General features: G+C 39.7%; 1 protein-coding gene across 9 annotated transcripts; it reads left to right on the top strand.

Moving 5' to 3' along the window:
* Window positions 1-60: 60 nt before the first annotated feature.
* Window positions 61-9230, top strand: EXTL2 (exostosin like glycosyltransferase 2). Of its 9 annotated transcripts, XR_005953937.1 has the most exons (7): window positions 61-566; window positions 2248-2316; window positions 3870-3953; window positions 4266-4693; window positions 5238-5338; window positions 6016-6086; window positions 6683-6745. XR_005953937.1 is itself a non-coding variant. In XM_041421878.1 (6 exons), the coding sequence occupies exons 3-6, from the start codon at window positions 3889-3891 to the stop codon at window positions 7172-7174; spliced, it is 1056 nt and encodes a 351-aa protein (XP_041277812.1). In that variant the 5' UTR covers window positions 61-566; window positions 2248-2316; window positions 3870-3888; the 3' UTR covers window positions 7175-9230. The 9 variants fall into 9 exon arrangements, 8 of the variants coding, with proteins under 8 accessions (XP_041277812.1, XP_041277813.1, XP_041277816.1 ...); XM_041421878.1 differs by lacking the exon at window positions 5238-5338 and having other exon boundaries at window positions 6683-9230; XM_041421879.1 differs by lacking the exon at window positions 5238-5338 and having other exon boundaries at window positions 2245-2316; window positions 6683-9230.
* The last annotated feature ends 673 nt before the right edge of the window (window positions 9231-9903 follow it).

The following is a 9903-nucleotide window of genomic DNA, read 5'->3' as shown; positions in this document are numbered from 1 at the left end:
CGGCCCACAGGCCGCTTCCGGCCGCCACTGCGCCTGCGCCGCCGGGCACCGGGGCTGAGGGGGCGCGCCGGGGGCCGGGCCGGGGCTGCGGCGGCTGCCCGGGCTCGGGAGTGCGCCGCCCGCTAATGAAACACAGCACGCCCCAAACGTGAACTCTTCCCCGTCCCGTGCCAGACGCTCGCTCGCGTCCCGCTTGCGATGCCGGCTGCTCCCGGTGCAGCTGTTGTGGCAGCGCTCGGCACGGGGCGGGGGCGGCGGAGCAGCGCGCTCGGTGTGTGACAGCCAGAGCCGCCGGATCGCTCCGCCCGCCGCACGACCCTGGACTACAACCCGGAGCCTGCCGGGAGGAAGCGCAGGGACGCACCGCAGGAAGCGGGCACGGCGGCGCCGCCGTCGTAGCGCTGCCGCGGTCCCGCACGGCCGCCCCTGAGTCACCGGAGCGGCTTGTGCGGGGCCGAGCGGCGGGGCTGGGCCGGTGCCTCCTCCGGCCTGCTCTGCCGTGCTGCCCGTGACCCCTGGGAAGCACCGCCCGGCCGGAGGAAGCGGCGAGAGCGGCGCCTGCGAACGTGAGCGGAGCTGTGGGCGAGGGGCGGCGAGCGGGGCGGGCGGTGCTGCGCTGCCTATCGCTGCCTCTTAACAGCGCCCCAGCTACTACGGGAGCTGCTAAGAGGTGCTGCCCGCCAAGGGAGGGGACCCCGTTCGAGAACTCTTTTTCTTGGAACGAGGATTAAAATACTGGTCGTTGATGTTCTTTTCCATTTTATTTTCGTCAATTTTGTGTTCTCTGCAGTATTGTATGATTTTTTTTTAAAAGACGTCCATGTGGCATTGAAATTTCATAACTTAATTGGCAAAACTTACCTGCATTTGCTTGTTGGAAAGTGCCGTGATGCTAATTTTACAACGCTAAATAGACGTTTATTTTGAGAATAGATAGTAATATCATCATTGACTATCACTACACCTATTGTAAGCACTAGAAGGTATGGTAAGCAAAGTCTCATAAACAGCAAACAGTATTTATATTTTCATTTTAAGTATGCTTTTAAAGTTTAATTAATACAATAGCACTGGTAAGTGTTGCAACTAGGTTGCAAGCTGCTGAAAGAGGATCTGAAGTTCACTTCTTCAAAAGCACATTTGATGGGAATATAGTGGACTTCATAAATGCTGTGTTGTCGCTGCTGCTAATAATTTTTAGAAGTCAGGCACGATTGTTCCCTATAAAATGAAGCAAGCAGAACAAGCAGTTAGCTTCTGGAAATAGTTTTAGTGGCCTCTTGTCACAAAGTAATAGTAAGATTTGATCTCAGATTTGGGGACACCTGTATATGTGGGCATATTCAGATTGGTATACACACAGATAACAAATCTGTAGTTTTAAGAAGCAAATTTATATAGCCCAAACAAATCACTCTTATGGAATGTCACGGAGGTTCAATTATTCAACAAATTCTTGTGCTCTTAGCTTTCATAGTACCATTCTCAAATCAAAATTAATGACTCTTTGGTTGTTTGGCAAGTTTTAAAGGAACAAAAATCTCTCCAACAACCTCTCCAATAGGAGCACAGCTTTCCTATATTGCTGTCCTGAGTCCTGTATATTGACTCTTTGGTTGTTTGGCAAGTTTTAAAGGAACAAAAATCTCTCCCAACAACCTAGGAGCACAGCTTTCCTATACTGCTGTCCTGAGTCCTGTATAGCCTTCTTTTATGTGCTTGCACTCATATTTTCCAAGCTGCCAAACCTCATGGGGGAGATCAAAATGCTGTGTCTTAAACCTCTGATACAACTGATAATCTTAGTGAGAGTGTGAAGGGGATGACCCAGAAAATAAAATATTATTGGGATAAAATTTTATTTGCCTGACTGTGGTAGCCAAATATATATTTTAGTGGTGCCTGGTGAGCAAAGGAACACTGGTCAGGTTCTGAAGACCTACCTGTATCTCCATAGCTGAACTTAGGGATGGAACACACGGACATTGCACTGGCACAAAGCAGCAATTTTACATGAAGAGAAACAGACTGTTCTTTTCTTTTTAAACATCTGGTGTAATGACTTCTTTCAGGAGTGTTCATTGAAAGGCAGAGGTAATTCCTGAGCATTAGGAAAAGGAATGGGATAATTGCCATGAATGCATGTATCAGTCAATAATTGGAGGACCTTTTACTTGTAAACGAATGCTGGGTAGCATGTGGATAACTGTTGATCTCCAGTTATAGAGTCCCTTTAATTTCCAGCAGATTCAAAGATCACAAACACCTGCCAGGTAAAAAGAAGCCAGAAAAACAATCCTACGTGGCAACAATGAGGTAAGTTGTGAGGCATTTTAGACTAAAATAATTTACATTCATATTCTGAAGTGTGTTATTTGCACTTTGGAGAGAAATTGTTCAACATTCTGTGGAAAAAACCCCCACAGATACTCTCTCAAAAACTGTACTTGTTTGGCTGTCATGGATCACTGAATTTGATCAGAATTCCCTGCTGAAAACCTAGAAATTACTCACAGAGTAACATGAATAATATGCATACATGAGTAATGGTATTAAAATAATATGTATAGATGAGTTAGTAGCAAGCTTAGAATGTTCATCTTCTATTCAGTTTGCACTAATCTTGCAAGTAAAAAAGGAGAAAAGGAAAACTGTATAAAGTGCAACAAAGACAAGTGCCAAACTCTGCACCTAGAATGGGGCAACCCTGGATGTACAGACAGACTGGGGAATGAGAGGCTGGAGAGCAGTGCCATGAAAAGGGCCTTGGGGGTCCTGGCAATGGCAAGTAGGACACGAGCCAGCAGTGCCCTGGCAGCCAGGAGGGACATCCTGGGGGCCCCAGGCACAGCATCACAGCTGGGCAAGGGAGGGGATTGTCCCGCTGTGTGCTGATGCAGCCTCACCTCAGGGTTGTTCTGTGCAGGTTTATAAGAATACAGTATAAGAAGGACATAAAGCTGTTAGAGAGTGTCCAAAGAAGCGCTATAAAGATAGTGAAGGGCCTTGAGGGGAAACCATCTGAGGAGTGGCTGAGCTCACTTGGTCTGTTAAGGCTGGAGAAGAAGGGTCTGTGAGGTCTCCAGCTGTCTACAGCTTCCTAACTAGGGGAAGTGGAGGGGCAAAGCACTGATCTCTGGCGTCTGGTGACCAGTGACAAGACTCAAGGGAATGGCATGAAGATGTGGCAGGGGGTTCAGGCTGGGTATTAGGACATATCTAACTCTATTAGCCAGAGGGTAGTTGGGCACTGGAACAGGCTCCCCAGGGAAATCATCAAAGCACCAAGCTGTGATGTGTTTGGACAATGCTTTCAGGCACATGGTGGAATTTGGGGCCTTTCCTGTGCAGAGCCAGGAGTTGGACTTCAATGATCCTCATGAGTCCCTTCCAACTGAGGAGATCCTATCACTGTGTGTAGAACATTTGAGGGGCTATCTTTTAAAAGCTGCTTTTTAAGAGCTGTTTAGTTCCAAGATCATGAGGATCCAGAAACCCCTGCCTTAAACTAAATCTACACTCACAGTTAGCTGGCAGGTAGCACCTAGCATCTGACATTGCCTATTTCTCACAAGTTCTAGATGTATCAGTTCAGCTGTTGCTGAGATTGTTGCATCCCTGCATTACTTCATTTGGCATGTTTCTTTGCTCCACCTGTGTGTTGTACCTTAGTGTGATCAGCATCGCATTTTCTGTACTAATTACCATTATCAAGCAGATATACAAACTATTGACAAAATATCCAGCAAATCAGTTATAAAAATTGTTCCTTCTTTGTGGTGCTTGAGCAACAGAAAAAGTGAGCATTTTATTTCCTCCTTCCTGCCAGAGGTTTTGAGAAGGAACCTTCTCTCCTTTTTGCTTCCCAGTTAAGGTAGAGCTCCTGCAATGCTGAAAACACTGAATCTCTGTACAAATTTGCTTTCTACTTTCAACTGGATAGACTTGGTGAGGTATGTAAATGTTCACTCAAAAATGTAGTAGTGAGAAAATAGGAAACAGTGAACATTCTAAAGAACTACTCTAGATTTATTTCACAAAACAATGAAATCCAAAGTTAACCAAAAAGACTGAAAAGCAAGTAAACACAGAAACTGGGTACAAGAAACACCTGTCTTGATAGTTGAAAGTAATTTGCCAAAGTGCTAAAGTCCTCCTTATTTACTTACTTAAATGAAAACATACTTAATATTTTGGGAGTTTTGATCAAGAGAGAAAACTGTACATGGGTTTAATGACAACCTTTCCTGTTACTTGTTTCAAAGGTGTTTTCACTTCTGTAAGCTTCCGGGAAGAGTTATGGGAATCCGCCTACTGCGCTTCACCTCTGTGGTGATCATCGTCTTGCTTCTTGTGGCAGGTGCTTTAACAGCTTTGCTTCCCACTATCAAAGATGACAAATTGCCCAACTCGAGAAGGGAACCAAAAACCCAGACTCAGTCTGCCCTGGATTCATTTACTCTTATTATGCAGACATACAATAGAACTGACTTACTGCTAAAGCTTTTAAATCATTATCAAGCAATCCCACACCTACATAAAGTAATTGTTGTGTGGAACAACATTGGTGAGAAGACACCAGAGGAAATGTGGAATTCCTTGGGGCCTCATCCTGTCCCTGTTGTCTTTAAAGTTCAAACTGTAAATCGTATGAGAAACAGACTACAGAATTTCCCTGACCTGGAAACAAAAGGTAATCAGCAGTTCATATCACTATTACTAATATTATTTTCATGCTTGAAATCTGAATGCTAAAAGAGAGATGGTTGGGTTATACTGCGTAATAAATAAATGGATCTTTTGGACCACTTCATAGAGTGTGGGTAGTATAGAGGAGCCCTGTGTTATGGTATCAAGTGCACACCACCACCAGGCTGTCGGTGAAGAGTAAAGGAAAGAAAAGAGGAATGTCAAATGCATTTCAAGTTCTTTTGCAACAGTTCTCCATTTCCTTTGTCAGGCAGACATAGGCAGTTCAGCTGCTCTTCCTTCTGTACCATAAACTGAAATTCAAAATGCATGTTTTTTGTTGAAAGTCTGCACTAATCTGGACTTAAGTCATCTGGTAGAGATTTGATTTAGTCCATTCTTCTTAAGACTAAGTTCTCAAGCATGTTCTGCTCTTCTAAGAAACTTCCCTCCCCAGCTGTCTGGCTTTCTATCTCAAATTACACACTCTTTTATTTAAGAGTACTTTCCCCAGTCTCCTGGGTATTCATATAAATATTCTTCCTAAGCTCTTTCTAGGACGTGCACAACAATAAATCCTGTTTGTTTCAAGTGGAAAAACCCCCCATATGTTGCATTACAGACCTGACCTTACCCATGATTAGTAAAGGTAATTGTATTTATTGCCCCCTTCCTATCATGCCTGCTAGTCCAAACACGTGATTTCTGGAAGACACTGGAAACTTCAAATTCCCAAGTGTTTTTCTTACTGTAGTAAGATCTGTGCTAGATGTAAACTTTAAAAATTTTAATGAATTTGCAGTTCAGATCTAAGAATATCCTTCCTTTTCCACTTCCTGGTAGTCTTTTGTCTAAAACTTAAGGCAAAGAGTCTTCCTTCTGTAGTTAATAATACTGAATGTTGCCTGGGCAATTTAACTTGCTTATGTAGTATAGCAGTGTATGTGCTAAAAAAGTATCTAACTCTATTCTAGTTGTATCTTTACACAAGATGAGCAGAATTTTAAGTTGCTTTGCCAAACACTCCCAAGTTTTCTAACACATACTTCTCCAGCTGTACTACAGATGATCAAAGGTTGCTGAGTTTTGTAACAGCCTGGCAAATAATCTAAAACTTAGGTTTACTTCCAATTACCACAAAGCTTTAACCTTGCTTTAGCTTTGAAATCTAATTATGTTTTATCAATCTACTTTCAAGAAATTGCAATTCAGCTTAATAGTTGTAGAAATTTTATATTTCATTTGTCACATATTGTGCCGCATACTGTGCTCATGTATTTAATCTTTTCATCAATTAAAAGTTTTTCTCTTATTTTCCTCCTTCAGCTGTTTTAATGATGGATGATGACACACTAGTCAGTGCTCATGACCTTGCTTTTGCCTTTTCCGTTTGGCAGGTAATCTTTTGCATCTTACAAGGAGTATTTGTGAGCTGCACTTGAGATTAATAGTTTTAGTTAGAGCAGTACTGTATCACACTGTTTTACCATTGGTTTTCTAGCTTTAAATTTTAGATTTAAATTTAGATTTTAGGGAGTTTGAAGCATTGAATAGTAGAAATAGCAAAATTGTTCTTTAGTAGTATCTGTATCTGTTATCTGTAACTTTAAAATTTTAACTCTTACGTTACAAAACCATAAAGTTGCTAACTGCTTAATTTATTTAAATGTGTAGTAGTCTTGTGTGTTTTGTTTTGCAAAACACAAGAAATTATCTGTAAAGTTATTTTCAGTGCCAAATACATAGCTGCCAGTTGTGGGTAGATGTTTTGTTGGCAGTATATGATATGGAATGAGGCAGACTGTCAGTTTTATGAAACTGTATTTAATTGCAACATTTATGCAGATCAAAGGACCTCATGCCAAAAATTTAATTCTTTCCTGGCAATAATGTTGTCCTCCTTTCATTTAAAAAGTGCATAATCTCTCTTATGAACACACTTAAGTGAACCCCACACTGTGAAATATGTGTTGAATTTCTTTTTTTCTTTCAGCAATTTCCAGAGCATATAGTGGGATTTGTTCCTAGAAAGCACATTTCTACTCCTTCAGGCGTATACAGTTATGGCAGCTTTGAACTGCAGAACCCTGGATTTGGGAATGGAGATCAGTATTCTATGGTGCTTATTGGTGCAGCATTTTTTCACAGTGGGTATTTAGAAGACTTTCAACAGCAGCCAGAAGCAGTTTACGCCTTAATAGATGAAACTCAAAACTGTGATGATATTGCCATGAATTTTCTGGTAGCCAAGCATACTGGAAAGCCTTCAGGAGTGTTTGTGAAGCCTGTTGACATAAGAAATTTAGAAAAAGACACTAACAGTGGCTATTCTGGAATGTGGCACCGAGCAGAGCATTTGTTACAGAGATCCTACTGTGTAAATAAACTCGTTAATATTTATGATGGCATGCCCTTAAAATATTCTAATATCATGATTTCTCAGTTTGGTTTTCCTAATTATGCCAATCACAAAAATAAAATGTAAGCCAACAAATTTAAGGTGTTAAATGTTAAACAATGCTCAGTGAATTGTACTGAGTTCAAGGAGAGAAGAAGGTGTAATTACTGCATCTTGACCGTCCTTCTTTGTAGCCTCTGATTTTGTCTCCACTAAGCTTTTTATGTATTTTCTTTCCTTTCTAACTAATTCACAAAGGTAAGTTTTGAGAAAACTTAAAGAATATATAATCATGCTTAGCTGTGATAAAATCATCCTCTTTCCTTAAAACCTGAAAAGCTACTCTAATTAATTAGGTCAGTTCTTCAGAAACATGCAGACAAGAATGCATTCCTATTCTTCAGAGCTTAACATTTGGATTTTTTTCCCCCTGAATATATATATCCAGTGAAATAAGGTCTAGGCATATTTGTGACAGTTATATTTTGAGATGCTTCCTTGCCTTCCCACTCCTCACCTGCTCCTACCCAGTTTCCAGTGAAGCTGTAGAAGAGCTACAGTGAACTGCTGGCCAGGCTTCTGGCCTCTGTACAAAACCCTCTTGAAGTTTGTATATAAGCTACTTGGTGTTCTGAGATGTTCTTGAAGCTGCTATGAAAGCCAGAAAAGTACCTCACCTTAATCTCAGATAGTCCTTAAACCATTGCCTACAATATCTACTCCTGCTCAGTTAATGGAACATTATGTGATGCGGCTTTTTTTTTCTATTATTGATTTGCCTGGAGTTGCTGAAACACTGCAAGTAGCTGAAAGGTGAATCCTAGAGGCTGGAAATATAAGAAACATGAATACATGAAATATGAAACTTATATAAGCAGCCGGAAGAAGAGGATGGAATATTACTTATTAATATTCTCTTTAGTACTTAGTTTTATTTTGATATTTTGCATATATGTTGTTACAAATATGCACCCAGGAAAATCCTCAATTAGTTAAAAATTTCTTATTTACAGTTCCTAGTAAGAGCAGGGTGTTCAACATTTATTACAGTGTACATTTTGTAATTTTACACGTCTACTGGTTTTTTAGCTTCTCTTTCAATGAGTATTTACTTTTTAGTTCCTTTTTTTCCTCTGTTTTGCTGGCTATGACAACAGAGTTAAAATGTACAATAAATGGGTAAAGCATTGTGAAAAAAAAGTATTTTAAGGTACAGTGGTGTTTGATAGGGATGGACTATTAGCAGTCTCTGAATTCCCTGACATTATTTATAGCAAGAAACAGAGCTGCTGTTAATGGCTTTTGTTGGATTGGGACTCTGTAATTCTGGAAACCTTCTATTGACATAGACATGGCATACCTTTTCCAATGAAGTTGCACAAGGACGAGGGTTGGGCTTTTTTTTTTTTTTTTTTTTTTTTGGGGTGTGGAGTGACACACAGTGATTTTCCTGGGTCACAGAATCAGATTTGGCATCCAAAGCAGATTTAGTTTCATCTGCATCAGCTTTTAATTGATTCTTAGAATCAGTTCAAAGGTAGCTGTGGGCAGCCAGTCACAGCTAATACCTAGTACACAAATAGCATCTGCACAAATGGTATATAATTCTGTCATTTTTTGTAAGAAGTTAGCTGAACAAAGAGTGAAAAATATGACAAGTTCTTTACAGCAGGGTGTGAGTCTTTGGGGGGAATGAAGCACTCTTTTGCCTTGTTCTACCAGTATTAAAGGATTTGATTTTTGTTCAGTGAAGTCTTCCCAGTACTTTTGTAAGATTTAAAGGGCAGAATCTTAACATGGCAATGTAAAGTCTGCTTAATTTTGTTGTAATAGTGAAAAACAGTTTTTAATTATTGTGCTGTAGTGCTAAGTAGTATACAGGTCTATGATCTTTCCAGAAATGCAAATTTCTATGATTTCTGTGCAGTATCAACTAGAGTTGTGAAGACTCACAGTTGTTGTTAACCTTATTTCTGAAATGTGAAATGAACTGTCAATTCAGCCAAACCTTAGTATTGGGCTCTTTGTTGGAGTGAAGGAGTTGTTTTGTCTTCTGAATCAGTGAAAGAATTAACAGAACAAGCTTTTAATGATACTGTTAAATTTAATTTGCACCATTGTAAAATAAAATACAGAAAGCAGACTTGTGATGTGTTTATTTTCAGATTACTGGCCAAAATTTTTAGTGTTAAGATGTCTAAAGTAAGCTCACAGTTTGAATACTCATGAGAAGCACCAAGATTTCTTTTTTTTTTAAAATGTGTACTTGTTGGCACATACATTCATTTGATTTAGGTAAGGCCTACTTATGAAGGAAGTAAAAAAAGGCATAAAATAACTAACAGCCTTAATCATTTTAGTCTTAGCAAAGAAAATACAAAGATAAGACTTAAGTTCCAGCCATCATTCATTGTAGTTTGGAACCAAAAGGGGTTGCTTGCTTATTTTTTAAAAGTGGATTTTTTTATCCCTTGGTAGTTATAAAAATGTCTTATGATTCTTTACTGAAAATACATTACCAAAAATTATATTTTAAACGAAATAATATGTATGTGATTATTTCTGTGAGAGATTATCTATGTAATTTGGTAATCTTTTGGAATCTACACAGAATCATCACCACCTCTCAATGTTCTTTTGAAATTACAGTTAATGCAACACAGGATTTTAAACATGGTATCTAAAATATATATTTTAAAAATCTGTGATTAAAAAAATTAAGATATAGTGCTAAAATGCACAAAAAATTGCTTCTTTACAAAATAATGCCACTAGATGTCACTGCAGCCGTGATATTTGATCTCAAAACGAGTACA

The sequence above is a fragment of the Onychostruthus taczanowskii genome, unplaced genomic scaffold (assembly GCF_017590055.1).
Source record: "Onychostruthus taczanowskii isolate IOZ18803 unplaced genomic scaffold, ASM1759005v1 scaffold7, whole genome shotgun sequence".
In the NCBI taxonomy this organism is placed as follows: Eukaryota; Metazoa; Chordata; class Aves; order Passeriformes; family Passeridae; genus Onychostruthus; species Onychostruthus taczanowskii.
Note: the sequence above shows the minus strand (reverse complement) of the source record. Positions and strands in the feature narration are given on the sequence as shown.

Excerpts from the sequence above, each read along its gene's own strand:
- EXTL2 (XM_041421878.1), top strand. The coding sequence starts at position 3,889 with ATGCTGAAAACACTGAATCTCTGTACAAATTTGCTTTCTACTTTCAAC. Across the intron at positions 3,954-4,265 it reads AACTGGATAGACTTGGTGAG|GTGTTTTCACTTCTGTAAGC; the intron begins GTATGTAAATGT and ends CTTGTTTCAAAG. Across the intron at positions 6,087-6,682 it reads TTGCCTTTTCCGTTTGGCAG|CAATTTCCAGAGCATATAGT; the intron begins GTAATCTTTTGC and ends TTTTTCTTTCAG.